The sequence below is a fragment of the Thalassophryne amazonica genome, chromosome 8, assembly GCF_902500255.1.
Source record: "Thalassophryne amazonica chromosome 8, fThaAma1.1, whole genome shotgun sequence".
Lineage (NCBI taxonomy): Eukaryota > Metazoa > Chordata > Actinopteri > Batrachoidiformes > Batrachoididae > Thalassophryne > Thalassophryne amazonica.
In genome coordinates this window covers 13,239,700-13,255,343 of record NC_047110.1, presented here as the reverse complement: position 1 = coordinate 13,255,343, position 15,644 = coordinate 13,239,700, and the positions used below count along the sequence as shown (strand labels likewise).

At 41.4% G+C, this 15,644-nt stretch overlaps 1 protein-coding gene across 1 annotated transcript in view; it reads left to right on the top strand.

Moving 5' to 3' along the window:
• The window catches only part of gpia (glucose-6-phosphate isomerase a), a 61,470-nt gene that overhangs the window by 4,010 nt on the left and 41,816 nt on the right, over positions 1–15,644 (top strand). The window contains 4 exon segments of the mRNA XM_034175989.1: positions 5,746–5,836; positions 7,315–7,383; positions 15,206–15,325; positions 15,459–15,546. Of these exon segments, the coding sequence (XP_034031880.1) occupies positions 5,746–5,836; positions 7,315–7,383; positions 15,206–15,325; positions 15,459–15,546 (368 nt within the window).

The window sequence follows — 15,644 nt, the reverse complement described above, 5'->3', positions numbered from 1 at the left end:
GTTACAGGAGTTTTTTTTTTTTCTTCATGGAAAAAGAAGCCGAGGGACGCGCCACTGTGCCGCTCTTGACGCGGCACAAAGCCACCTCGGTGTTGGTCTCTCAGGACGGCCTTCAGACGGATTAATAAGAAGAAAAAAAAACTTTTTAAGAAGTAAATCTGGTCTTTTAAAGATGAAACTCTGGATGGGAAAACTTTCTGAATGACTTTTTCACACTTTATTGTTTCACTGAGGCTATGTGGTGAAGATAATCATTGACTAAAATTGTTTTGCTGCTTTTTTTTTTAAAGAGTGTAGCATCTGCTGTTCACACTTTTTCCTCCTCTCTCTCACTCTGTACGAGTGAACAAGAGACTTGTCACTCTCACACTGTCTTTGCGGCTTATTTGAGCAAACTTTGGAAACATTAAGGCTTTCATCTGTAAAATAAAGCCTTAATGTGTCACTAGCTACGCAGGCAGAAGGAACTGTTTTTATTGGAAGACTTTGACGGAGTTTGTGTTCTTTCACTGAGAGACCACGTGCTCTCTCACTCTGAGCTGCTGCGCTGTGGCTCTGCTCGACTGGCTGCCGGCGGGGGAGAGGCAAGCAGGCAGCAGTCCGTTCAGCACAAAGACTGGCTGGATTAAAAAAAATATGTTGGAGCATAGTGCAGTATAACGCCGCCGTCATTACAGTAGAATGGCGCAACGCCGTTGTTCCATTGTCTGGGGAGTACCCTGGGTAGGAAAGACCTCCTGTGGCGTTCTGTGTTGCATCTCAGTGGTCTCAGTCTATGGCTGAAGGTGCTATGACAGGACATCAGTGTGGCATGCACAGGGTGGGAGGTGTTCCTCAACATCCTCCTCCACCACTGACTCCAGCTCAATCCTCAGGACTAGGGTTGGGTATCGAGAACTGGTTCTTTTCAGGTATCGTTAAGAAATGTTTCGATCCACCGACATCAACAGCCTTTTTGCTTAACGATTCCCTTATCGGTCCTTTATAGCAGCCATTGTTTTTGGGGGTGTATGTTGGGAAAATGATCATGGGTCTACTTTGATTACAGAACCCCTGCAGGGTCTGTAATCGATGCAGCACGGCTCTTCTTTGAAGCTTGAAGCATTGATCTGACCTGCTGCTTTGTTGGTTCTTTATTTTATTTCGCTTTCTTAATTTTTCCCTGCTAAAGCCCCCAAAGAGCATACATCTGTGAGTAATATTTACCTTTTTATGTTAAACTGACCTGTTATTGTCTTCTGAAACAGTTGATGTATTTTATAACTTAAAAACGGTACTGATGCTAACACGTTAGCATGTCTATGGCATTTTCAATGTTAAAGTTAGCATTAAGCTGTTTGTTTGTGTGCATTTGTTTTCTGTATAATAATTAATGGCTCAGGGTTTGTTGTAAGAGTCAAATGTATTACAAATTGTAAATTTTAAATGTATTTTTGTTTATATATTAATAATGGCAACAGCAACAAATAGTGTAATTTTCTCCGTTCATTCATATATTCTCATTTTTTAAATATGTTTTTAAAGATATTTGACCTTTTATTTCATCTCATGATCTCATAAATTCAGTATATGATGCGCACATGGTGTGAAAGGGATGGTAACGGCAGAATCACAGCGGGAGAGAAAGTTCAGAGAGAAGTAAAGGCAGCTCCACGTTTTGGTTTTGTTTTTTTTAACATGTTCACTCAGGTTAAAATCCTCTCTCTGCTCTGCGTTCGCTGCATGCACTGATGGTTCTCAGGAGACTGTAACGTGTCGCGCCTCCATTCAGGAATCTCCCTCACCCACCCCTCCCTCGAAGTCTACAGCCTGTTGACTCCGCGCGTACACACACCTACACACACCTGTCACTGTTTTAATCGGCCGTCTTATCCAAATGGCAGGACGGATTGCTCCTCAGCCTCCATGTTATTGTCCTGCCTTAAGACGAGAACGAAACAGTGAGGGAGGCTGCAGCACAATGACATCAGATTCTGAGTCGTTTTATGCTTTGTGGATAAAATAAATCACGATAATCGTGAATATGAAAAATAATCACGATTGGCGAATATTGTAATAATTGTGACTGCCCTACTACTGGAATTAATTTGAATAAGGAAAGTTGTTTTTTTTCCTCACCAATTGGATGCTGCACTCACTGCAGTTTATTGTCTGGAATAGCCCCAGATTGCATTTCAGAGCTTCTAGAATTCAAACATTTTTGTGCGGGTGGTGTTTGGGGGGTAATTTTGGGTTACAGCTTTTTTTGTTTTTCACCATTTTCATCCAATATGTCAATCGTGAGTCACTTTTGTATGGATTAAAGTCACTAACTGGGACTCCTATCTTGTTGCGAAAAAGAAACAATCGTCCTCCGTTCTGTTCACACAGCTCCAAAGGCTGCGCGGCTTTCTGTTGAGTCAAGTTATGGCCCAGTCACACGGCACTTAGCGAAGGGTAACGAAGCCCTAACGAAACAAGAAATCTGGGCTTTCGTTGACATCATTTAAGCTTCGCGCAGCTTCATTCCTGCAGCTGACGCTTTGTCAGGATTTTTAAACTGTTAAAATCTGAACGAAGGGCAATGAAAACCTCAATTCGTCTTTCATTTTGCTGTCGTTCTTAACGTTTTTTTAATCATTTGTTTAGTTTTTGTAATGTTATTGTTTAGTTTGACTTCGTTCAATTGGCTGTTTTTTTTTTTGTTTTTTGTCCACACACACAGTGCAGAATCCGGTGTGTAAGCGCTGAGGCTGCTGCTGCGTTCATGTACTGTTGGAAATTACAGGGCAAACTCAGCCTTTTTGTTTTTGTTTATTTGTTTTTTTTATCTGGGTGGGGAGTCAGCTTCAATGGGCTCAGGCACCTTACATAGGCCACAATTAATCTTTTGTGTGAATACAATTAATTATTTTGCCACAAGCAACTGCTGAATTTGAACCACAAAGTTGTGTAATTTCTGACGGTATTTCTGTGTAGGCTCTCAGTTGTCCAGGTGGTTTCCATAGTAGAGAAGCTTGAATCTTCGACTGGACTGGGTTGCTTGACGCGAGGACGTTTCGCTTCAAATCGCAGAAGCTTCCTCAGCTAAAATTCTTGCTCTGGAAGTCTGACTCTTGTAGAGAAGAATAAAACAGAAGCCAACAACGGTACTTGAATGCCGCATTAGCGGCAGCAGCTGCTGCGGGCACTTATTATTTTTTATTAAATATAACTGAGTGTAGGAATAACAATCTAGCCCTTATGTACATGTGGCAACAGGTAGATAATTCAAAAGATGATGTAAAGAGCTGTTCTGGAAGCCAGAATTCACGTTGTGGATCAGCTGCAGCTGGTTGAAATAACTGCACATATGGATCAATGAGCATTCACACAGACTGATCAATTTACTGCTGTGATATTCAGTTATCTTTACACTTATATTTATTCCCCCTTTTGACAGTTTTCTGTTAAAAATCAACATATATGGCTTAGAACATAATACATTGATAGAGCAGCGACCACGGCACACCAGAGGAGTTTATATATATATATATATATATATATATATATATAAAATTGGAGTAAGATGGAGCGTACAGTGTGGATTCTGATGGAGATGATCCCTCTTTTGTTCTGGATGAGGAACCAGAGCAGGTGGTCCCACTGATGTGCACACAGATCTCCACAGCTTCTGTTTGCAGTTTCTCCAGGACTCAGGCGCTGTGAGCTCCATCCCAGCGCCGAGTCCTGGAACTCAGAGATGGAAACACACACTGCTCCAGCTGTGGCTCCAAGCATGTTTCGTTTAAAGCAGAGGTCTCAAACTGGTTCCAGAAAGGGCTGAGAGGGTGCAGACTTTCTGTGCAACCACCCACTCCAGCAGATCATTTCACCGATTAACATCACTTTGAGCAGGTGAAATCAGTTAATCAGTGAAATGACCTGCTGGAGTGGGTGGTTGCACAGAAAGCCTGCACCCTCGCGGCCCTTTCTGCAACTGGTTTGAGACCTCTGGTTTAAAGCGTCAAGGTCGCTAGCTTCGGTTTTGTTAAGTTCCTCTTTCATCACTTTTCTGTTCTTGCTTCGCAGACTATTTGGAGTTAAAGCTCTTTCGTCCACTTTTTCTCAACGAATTGTGACTTTTTTTTTAGTTTTTCCCTTGGTTCAGGAATCGCCGTGTGACTGAGCCATTAGAACAATGGAGTTCAGTCGGAATTAATAAATTCAAAGCCCAACGGCGTTTAAATCAATTGACACCTCTTTCCAAATGTTGTAATACAAACAAACTGCAATCGATCAAAACTTTTTTTTTCTCCCAAAATGAGACGTCCTGCGCTAACGTGCAGCAGCCATCTGAGCTCAGCTCAGACGTATGGAGAGACATTCATGCCAAAATGTCTGAAAGGAAATGCTTTTGACAAAAACTACAGATTTTATTTTTATTTATGCCCAGAGATCACAGATAGTGACCAATTTCATATTTATTTACTTTAAGAGTCAATAAAATGTTGTTGACATAGAAAACCTGGAAAGCCTATTTTTTTGTACACAGAAAATTCACAAGAGGTATCGATAAGGGATCGGATCAATAAGCAGAATTGATAATGGCATTGATATAGATTAAAATCTTATCAGTATCCATCTCTAGGAGAATGGATTTTAAAGAAACAAAAAACTTGTTAAAATACGCTGCAGTCCCAATGTTATTTGACTTCAGCAAGTGTGTAAATGTGGGGCAACGCACAGCCAACGTGAGCCCCGGAAACATGACATAAAATCAAATATAAAGTCTTATCATATTCTGTCTGATTCGTCCTCACAGCCTGATGAAAACTTATCCACATAAGTGTCCTGCTTTTGGACGACGGTGTCTGAAAATAGTTCCTTGTCGGGGGCTGAAGAAACGTAGCATTTTAAAAGAAGTCCCTCTGTGTTTCCAGCATGAACCAGAGAATGCTGGCATTTTGTTCCATAACAAGAAAATGAACTTAAGAGTCACAGCACCTTATTCATTAACGTTACATCAGCGTTTATCACAGACATCAGTCAACTCTTCCCACAATGAAAATAAATCCCATTATCTATCGCAAAAAAAAAAAATCTAAAGAAAGTTAAATTACTCTTTGGTGTCTGTGTAAGACGTGCCGAGCTTATGGCTTGCCCCGCATGCTTACGTCACACTTGCGGTGTGAATGCAGTGTCTCTCGTGGTGATTTATTTTTGTGAATTTGTTTTGCAACAGAAAATCCAATTTTCACAAGCTGTGTGACCCCCCCCCCCCCCCCCCCTCCGTCTATTGCCTTTGCACTGAATTTTGAGGGGGAAAAAAAAACACTGGAAGAGCAGAATAGGCTTGTGCCTTTCTGTTTGTTGGATGAATTCTTTTTGATCGTGTGATTTTTTTTTTTTTTTTTTTTTTTTTTTTTTTTTTTTTTAGATCAGTTAAATGTTCTCTTACTTACTTCAGTTAATTACCACCGCAGGAGGGTTTGACAATGAACACTCAGGTTGTCAAATGGTTGGTCTCATTGAACTTGCCAGCCAAAAAAACCTGGAAGTAGTGGCAGAGAAGTCTATCAATCTGTGCATTTCAGTATTGAGGCAGTGTGAAATTACACAGGCTGCGATGAAAGTACCTTTTAGTTTATAATGGAAGAGGGAGATTTGTAACAAATCATTTCTGACCACAATTACTCTTGAGCATAAATATTTAATTGTCATGATTTTTACTTCATTATCTTTAATCTTGACTATTTTGAATGACTATTTGTCTGTATTGGACAGCACAACGCTGCAGACAGATGATGGAGACATCCTGCTGGACTATTCCAAGAATCTCATCAACCAGGAAGTCATGGATATGCTGCTTGCCATGGTAAAACACACACACCTGAATATGAAGTATTTCCCTCAGCACCTCTGCTCAGGCTTTGTTGGAGTAGTAGTGCTGAAAGATAAAGTGTGAAACAGATGCAGACCTGATGTTCCTACTGCTGAGGGAAGCTTTTGAGTGGCGTTTGCAGTTTAAAAAGACAAAACAGCCAAAAACTGAACAAGTTTCATAGTTCTCCTTTAAGGATTATCACCATTTCAAATTCCTGTGGAGGAAGCGCAAACATTCCTAAGTAACACATGCCACACGCATTTGCTTTATACTTTGAGTTGCTAAAAATGTTTTGACATTTTATTGTCATTAAGCTTCAACAACTATGGAAATAAAGTCAGGTTCATGGGTGTCTGGACAGTGACACCATTTCTGTAATTACGCCTGTGTACACAATAATGTTAACATGAAAGATCAAGATGCCAAAAGTGCTTGTTGTATGGAATTAATAATTAAGATTACAGACAAAAATGTCACATTAACTATTGACAGCACTATGTTCAGTTTCTCCAGTTGAGCCACAGAAACTTATAACTCCTTCTGAGCTGTCTGATGTCTTGATTGTTCATGGGTATCAGCATGTTTTGATGTAATCTATTCCACTTGAGGTGGCAAAACATTTATAATCCAGCCTCAGTATACCATGGCATGCCCAAAAAATGTGTGATGGCCATCACAGGTTGGTAGCTCTAGGCAGGTAGGAATCATTGAAGGATTACTGGGGTCAAAATTCAAACCTATTGACAAGAATATCACGTTATTTGTCCAATCAAAGATTCTGAAAATGTATACTTTGGACTAGTCAGTGGTCAAAGTGCAAGTGACAAAGGCCAGTTCCAGTTTGTACAGGAGTCAGAAGTTAAAGTTGCGCCAGTTTTGACAGTTTGCTCAATCATAATGGACTTATTTTCATCAGCTCGTCCTGCTTGCAGCTCAGCTGATACGTCATGTTTTGGTGTCGGTTTCCTTTTAGTTTCTAAAAATTTAGAAATCCATGCTGCTTTGAGCATTTATTTCTTTCGCTATGTAGGATTGTATTTTTATTAGCTTTTAAATCAGCTGTTCATCTCTCTAAACCGTAACAAGAAACCGTATTTTCTTGTTGCTCATGGGACTGGTGGCCGAAACAACAGCTTATACAAAAACCTTTCTGTTCACGATACTTGATACTCAACAACTGAAAAGTTTTGCTAATCTGTTTTGTAATTTTTACTGAAAGGATAACGCCTTATCACAGTTGTGCGATGATGCCTGCATTGTGTCCCAGGGAATGTGGTAAGAGAGCTGAAGCATGTTTTGACACAAAGCAGTCACCACTTCCTTGTACTGCAGAAAGGAGAAATTGGCAAAGAAAAAGTGTTGGTACATAAAGTAAACCATTGTTGTAATCTCTGCTGAAGATTCAGGGCCCAGATGTGATTCGTTTAATTTCCTGCTGTTTGTGTAACCTGAACTTTAAATGTTCACAGGCCACGTCGAGGGGTGTGGAGGATGCCAGAACAAAGATGTTCTCTGGAGAGAAAATCAACTTCACAGAGGTATAATGAGGCCTTAGTGATTTTCAGCTGCTTCAAGATCGTAAATCCCAGTACTCTTTGCAGTACAATGTAGAGTTTTGATCAGGTCACTCACTGCACTGCTTTTGACTGTTTTCAAGGAGTTCAGTATTTGGACATTGACCAGTACTCCCACATGTGGCAGAAAAGGTGCTAATTCTGTTCTGTGTGAACAAAACAACTCATGAATTCTGTTGTGATTTAGATAAAAACTGTGATGGAAGTTTTCTGGAAGTTCCTGGAAATCAGGGTTTTTACTTAGATGGTGAATGTTTCCGGGTTATTTTTGATAGCATACATCAGAATCATTCATGCTGCACACCCAAACAGTTGGTGGCTGTAATGCACCGTGTTATGATTATACTTTTGACATCTTGCCAAGATGGGAAAACGGAACTTGGATTGTGACGATACAAGTTGTGTTAAAAGACTCTTCTCTGGGGTGGAAAAACTGACCTGACCCAACCAAAAAAATTAAGTTTTTGGAGGTTTTTTGCTGGGTAAATAGACCTGAAACTACCAGAATGCATCTGAGACTTTTTTTTTTTTTTATGGCTCACTTTCATCACTGTAAAAAGAAGTACATTGAAGAATTTGCTACATCAGTTATAATGGACATCAGCTCATGCTGGTAATGGCTCATCTAATGTTTCATGGTTTGGTCTCCGTTTCCCTTCAGATTCTAAAAATGTAGAAAACCATGCTGCTTTGAGCACTTGTTTTTCCAGCTATGCAGGAAGAACAAAGAATTTGGGGGAAAAGGGGAAAAAAATCTACGTGAAGATCCTGCAGAAATTTATACCGTGGTGTCAATGAATCACAAAGAATACATTTGCATGAATGGCTGTCAGAAATGTAAGGCACTGGTTTTGAACTTAAACTTCTGCTTCTCATTGAAAATGTGATTGCACAACTTAACAGCTTAGAAAAGAGTTTAGACAAAGAACACACTGTAGTATTTGTAGTAACACCTGTTTTGTTTCCTGGCTTCAAGGACAATAGCATTTTTAAGAGCTACTTTTCCATCAGTATGCCAACCCCCATATTTAAAAGGCTCTGGCTTGTTTTTAAAATTGAGTTCAGATCAAAGTTGAGCTCCGTTAATTACAGAGGCATAAAGGTGATCAGCCAGTTATAAGAGAGTAGTGGGAGCTAGGCTGAGAAGAGATGCAGATCTGCTCACAGCAATATGGGTTTGTGTTGAAAAATAGCAGTACAGATGCATGTTTTGCTCTGAGTGCCAGAGAAGTATAAAGAAGGCCAGGAGTTGCACTGTGGGTTTGTGGATTTTGAGAAAAGAAAGCTTATGACAGGATGCCAAGAAAAGAGTTGTAGTACTGTATGAGGAAGTCTCCAGTGGCACACAAGAATGTGAGGGTGGTGCAGGACATGTACAAGGACCATGGGACAGCAATGAGATGCACAGTCTGAAACACTGATGCATTCATTGTGGAGGTGGATTATAACAAGGACTGGCTCTGACTCTTGTTTACAATGGTGTTGGACAAGATCAGATGGGAGTCTCCATGGGCTGATGTTTGCAAATGATACTGTGATCTGTAGAGAGCAGGTTGTGACTAGCCTGAAGATGTGGAGATTTGTCCCCTACATTCTTCTCTGGAGAGAAGGGAAATATTTCCTTGATTAAATGCCCGACTTTGAATAAGGGCCTGCCTTATTTAATGGCTGTCAAAACCTCATCTGTAAAAAAATAAATCCCTGCCGTAACTAAGCGCCGGTCTTTATGTGCTAAAAAGATGATTACATTTGGTCGAGTTAGTGCCACCCCCAAGTCTGCTGCGGAGTGGTACCTTAAAGCCCTGAACTCTGATTTATGTTTCTACAACTCTGTGACCATGCCATCACGTCAACATGGGTGTGGCCCTTTTCGAAGTTCTCTGGCATGTTGGTGGGTGTCTTAATGCAATTTACTGCAGGAACGGTGGCTTTTTCTGGACCAATTTGTTCCTCAATGAGCTCAACTTTATACAGTCATCAGTCTCTAAACCAGTGTCATGGTATGTGCAATTTCCCTCCATGAACTGCACGTTATTTGATCGTCTTTGTAGTTTTTAGACTCCATGTTGTAAAATTGGTCATATTTGCAGACTTTTCTGCTAATGTTCCTCTGTTTGAGCCACGATCGAAATGGAATAGGTGTGCGGACTGATAAAAACTTTTAAAATATGATGGGAAAGAGTGAAACTGGAAAAGTGACCACTCACAGCCCTTGCGGTAGTCATTGTTTGGGAGTTGAGCGTCAGGCTATGGGGAGGATTCACAGCCACGAAGAGGGCTCTGATCTAAAGCAGTTGTCTTTGTTTTGTCACACTCAGGGGTATGTATGAAATGTAACACCATATTACAGTGCAGGCAGCAAGCAGGATTTTGTTAATAATCGCTAGCCTCGAATAAGGCCTTGCCTTGTTTGGGCGCCAGGTCTGAGCACTGTTTGAAAAAAAAAAATAAACGCCTGGGCTTTTAATTAAGGAAATAAGAGCCAAAGAAATTCAGCATGTGCTTTTACAGCTGCTTATAAGAAGGAATGAACATGAAACTGTTTTACCAAGCTATTACAAATAATTACCTTTTAGGCTGTTCCAAATAGGTTGTGCACCTCAGTGCATGAGACAGAGAGGTGGGGAAAAAGGGTCCCGATGAAACGGTCCTCTGTGATTCCAGAAGCGATTAGAGGTGTTTTCAACATCCAAGCTCTGACAGAAAATGATTAATCTGCTGCAAAATAATTTTTATATACCACGTCCGGCACACAAAGCAGGTGGAATTGTAGTGCGCAAGAGGGCTGAGCTTGTCCAAAATAGCCTGTCTGGTTCTTGTAGCCACCAGGTGCTCTTCCACACCGCAAACATGCCTCTAAAATCCTTTTGTCCTCGTAGTAACCTGTACACATCCTGCCCCACGCTGTTGTTGCTAAATTTTGAACTTCTTGAAATTGGTGCCTCACTCAGAGATAAGCCTCGTTAGCCAAATATTCTGCCTCTAAGAGCCTCTCAGAGCCACTATTCTCCCAGTTTGTTGAATAACTGGACTCTTACCAAAGAAAACATGCTGCGTTCATCCTTCATTATTACGTGGGACCAGGGCTTAAGCTTCATAGAAAGTAGATTCACGCGAACAGTTAACATGTAAACAAATGCCGGTTCTGGTTCTTTCTGTGCCCATGCTAATGCCTGGTTCACACGACAGGATTTTAAAATTATCTGTAGGTTTCCAAAACCTGAGCGACCACACATGTGGAGTTCAAAAAAAAAATCATAGATCTAACAGGTTTGGTCATACAGTGTGTGGTGTTCAGCCACACGGTAAAAACACACAAACAGATTTCACACATGAGCATTCCCAGGTCAGACAGGAAAGCTCGCGAAATCTCTCGAGATTAAACGTGACTTCAGAGTCAACAGACGGAGATAGTTTGTGGACTGTTTAAAACGGGGGGAAAAAAAAGATACAAAAAGAAAAGACGTTCTTTAAAGGAGTGGAGACATCGTGACCACTGGACTTTCTGGTAAGTCAGAACAGCTGTTTTGATTTTATTTTCCGCACCGTCACCTTGCTTTCTGATTGGTTACATGTCACATTCAGCAGGCTGCGTGTTTGGAGGACACCACACACACTGCGATATCGGGCCAAGACAATCCAACATGTTGAATATCCCCGATTTGTGATTGGAGCGCTCCTGACATCCTTCCGAGCAGATCAGAGCGCTCTTAACACACCACACATGGCAGGAATATCTGATAAGATTATCTTTAGCGTCATCATGATTGTCGGGGCATCCTTAAGATTGTCGGAAGGGGAAGATTGGATCCGATATTGGCCTAATCATCTTGCTGTGTGAACCAGGCTTTAGTCACAGCATTTGGGCAAGCAATCCGGGGCGGGGGGGGTTGCTGATTGGTTAACATTGTTTTAATGGCAGCATCTATGAAATCGTCCGTCATGGATGAATTCTCATTAAATGGTGACTTTTGGAGGCAGATATTTCGGTTGTAAGAGCTTATTTTCAATTTCCCAGCTGTGTCTTATCAGTGGGTTTTCATTTCCTTGAAGGCTTTGAGCCCCCACTGTGACTCACAGTGGCTGCAGCACTGCAAAGGGCTCAAATTCCATCACTCAGTAGGACATGCAGTGAGGCATGCAGCCTGCCATATCCAGACAACGGCTGGTGTCAGGGTGACTGGACACTGTGTCATCAGAGAGCTGGGCATTTTTCCTGCAAAGTCACTCGGTGAACCTCTTCTTACATTCAAACGCTACCCATGATGCAATGCTGTTACACAACATCTTCCTCTTCAATCACGCAGTTTTTCCAGCCACTTTGAATTGTGAAACTAGATTTGGGAGTTGGGAAAGAGTATAAAGCAAATGTTCACCTGTTATTTTTAAGAATACATTAAATGTACAGTAGTTTAAAATCAAATGTCTTCATGAGTTACCATCTGTGTAGATTTAAAAATCCATTTGACTGCATGGTGTGTGACTGTGCACCATAGCATAGAGGTCATGCCATGGTTCAAATTACAGTACATTCCGGTCAGGTTTCCTCATGGAGGTATACAACAAAATAAAATCTAGGCAGTTAAAATTATGGCATTATGTGAAATTTTCGCTTGAGGATCTGCAGTTTCTGCATCCATAACTGAGTTTTGTACCTTGCGTTTTGTGCAATTACATTAAAATCAAACATTGACTCTTGATAGTTATGTTAAAGCAAAAACTGACAGTCGAAGCCTGATCAGGTCAGATGGTCACTCTGCATCCTGCTACCTCTTTCACTGTGAGAGGAGTCATATGACCCGTGGTCACCTCACAGCCTCCTTCCCTTAGACCTCTGCTTTGGTCAGACAGTGGAACATGCCACCAACATAGATTCAACATAATGCATTTCTATTAATCATTCTATGCTGTCTTAAGACTTTGGATTGTGCCATGTCGTGTCATTTCTGTTCACACTGTTTTGAGACTTAAACTTGCAAATTTTGGTGTGTGTATGAGTGAGAGAGAGCTTCTTTTGTCTGCCATCTTTGCTCACATCACAAGCAACCGTTTTCTCATTGGATGCACAAATAAAAGGTCAGTTGTGCAAATATCAGATACATGTTTATTTTGAACCCAGTGGGAAGAAAACAAAAAATTTAAGCAGTGTGTGTTGTCTCTGAAGGTGAATTACAATCTTCTTTCAGCACACAGCAATAATGAAATGCCAGATTGACACCACACACACTTGTTTCTTATAAGAAGCTTAGGGGAGGTGATGGTCTAGTGGTTAAGGTGTTGGGCTTGAGACCAGAAGATCCTTGGTTCAAATCCCTGCATGACTGGAAAATCACTAAGGGCCCTTGGGCAAGGTTTTTAATCCCCTATTGCTCCCGTTGTGTAGTGAGCGCCTTGTATGGCAGCACCCTGACATCGGGGTGAATGTGAGGCATAATTGTAAAGCGGTTTGAGCGTCTGATGCAGATGGAAAAGCGCTATATAAATGCAGTCCATTTACCATTTTAGATGTGTCAGAGTAAAGGCTGGTCACACGGCATACGACGATTCCTGAACAAAGAGGAAAAAAGTAAAAAAAAAAAAAAAAAAAAGTCAGAAATCGTTGAGAAAAGGTGAGCAAACAAGCGTTTTCACCGAATATCCTGCAAATCGAGAGCTCAAAAGGGATGAAAGAGGAACAAAACGAAACCTAAGCTAACATTGATCTCGACGCTTTAAATGAAATGCACCTGAAGCCACTGCAGGAGCCGTGTGTCTCTGCATCCCAGGACTTGGCGCTGGAACAGGGCTCAGCTGCAAACAGAAGCATGTGATCCGACGCACTGTGGAGCTCTGTGTGCACGTTGGTGGATCCACCTGCTCCGGTTCCTTGTCCATAACAAAAGAGGGATCATCTCCATCATCAGAATCCTCACTGTCTGGTTGATTCTCTGACGATGCACTGCATGTGCGTCGTCTTGCTCCAATTTAAAAAAAAAAAAAAAAAAAGAAGAAAAAAAAAAAGACACGCTTCACCTTCTCTCCAACTGATCACACTGGGTTAAACGGGGCTGATTGCGCTCCTGCAAAGCCTCCCTGCTGTGAACAAATACACACCCATCAATAAACACTTCCTCAAAACCTTTGAAATGTCAGACACTGACGGGGCCAGCAGGCTCTTCTCTCTGCATGGCTGGAGGACAGCAAACCCTTCAGAGTTCATGGACAGAATGCTGCAGTTCCGGATGGACTTTTTGTGCAGCAACTCTCTCCTTATGTACGCACAGCGCTGGAACAACACCACGATCACGGACTGCCGTGCGCTGGCAGAGAGGCCGACAAATTCTTCCTGGCCGTCCAGCACCACGACAGCACTCGCCACATCACATGCAGCGACAGACCCCACATTGCTCAAGAACGACAGCAAAACAAAATACAGACGATTTGAGGTTTTCGGTGGCATTCGTTCAAATTTTTCAACAGTTTAAAAATCCTGATGAAGCGCCAGCTGCAGGAACGAAGCTGCGTGAAGGTTAAATGATGCCAACAAAAGTCCAGATTTCTTGTTTCATTTGGGCTTTGTTGCCCTTCATTTACATGCCATGTGACTGGGCCTTTAGCAAATAACAAGGCACATTTAGTGTTTTATTTATGCAACATTTCAGTGTGGTTTGATTGGTGCCAAGATCTACCAAAGTGAGGGATGTGTACAAGACGTATGGTCATGTTTTCTAATTTTTCTTTAAGGTTTTCACAGCATCATTTAAAACAATTTATAGCCTTTTAATCCCACCGTATATTAATCCACAGAAGGAAACACTGCAGGAATCTTAAAAGAATTGCAGTTGTGAAGCTGACTGCATTAGATATGTGTAAAACTGGTTGAACTTCAGCAGCATTTCATACAGCCGGTGGATGAAGTCTCTTTTAATTTGTATTTGTGGCACTGTGGGGGATCATAAGTGTCATGGTCATCTATCCTCTCTCCTTCACTTGGAGTATGGACATTTACCCTCTGTCAGGAGATGCAGCGCACCAAAATGCAAGCTTGTTGTTTTAAACTCATATGCCCTCCTCTATATCCTGAATAAGACACAGTTATGGACTATTAATTAAAAAAAAAATGTGGTTTTGATTAGCCATATGCTGTTGAATTCTCCGTTACTCTATGTATGTTTACTGTTTACATAGTGCAACCGACCATTGGAGTGTGAGACATCCTGTGCAATACTGCCTGGAGGGCGAGAGGATAATTTGTACAATGCTGTGATGAAAGCAACATGTAGACAGTTGAGCAATATATCTTTGCTTTTCTGTTTTCTTTTTCTATTTAACTGTAAGGGTGTGGGCTACATATCATTGCACTTGAATACAAACAGAAAACTGAGCACAGTATCTCAACTTCATTCGTATGTAGCATAAGCGTGCACTTGGGTGATTGTCCGACACCTGTAGGTTACAGTAACAAGGGTGTCAGTTTCAAGGTCAAAGAGATAATCAAGCTATTGCCATTGCCACCATTGTTAGCGTGACATATCAAGAGCCAGTTGACCAGTTTCATTCATGTCTAGCATAAGGATGTACTTGGGTAATGCCCCAACACTTTGTATTACTGATTAGTGGGGGCCGGGGAATATTTCATTTCCTGATAACTCTTTGACTTTGATGACACACCACTGAGCCCAAAACAAATTTCCCTAAGTGGACAATAAAATGTAATTATCACTGATATTGTTACCAGGTCATATTGAAAAATTTTACCCTGTTTATGTGCATGTAATATTGTATGTGCATTTTTGTTTATGTGTAGGGCCGTGCTGTGCTGCACATCGCCCTGCGCAACCGTTCCAACAAAGCCATCCATGTCGGCGGGAAAGACGTCATGCCGGAGGTCAATCGAGTGCTGGAAAAGATGAAAGGCTTCTGTCACGTATGTAGTACTTGGTCAATTAACCAGAAAAATAAATAAATAAATCAAAAATCAGGTTTTGGTTATCAGTTTCATATACTCAGTGTTCTGTATGCACAAACATTGTGACCACTTGGCTTGTTGTGGTTTACAGAGAGTGCGCAGTGGTGAGTGGAAGGGTTTCAGTGGGAAAACGATCACTGATGTCGTCAACATTGGCATTGGAGGCTCTGACCTGGTGAGTACTCTGTCAGCTGTAACCGTCACATTTTCTGTTGGTGATCCATATTTTGTTCCTGCTCAGAGCTGCAAAACATGAACAGGCCTGCACTGCTGGGTT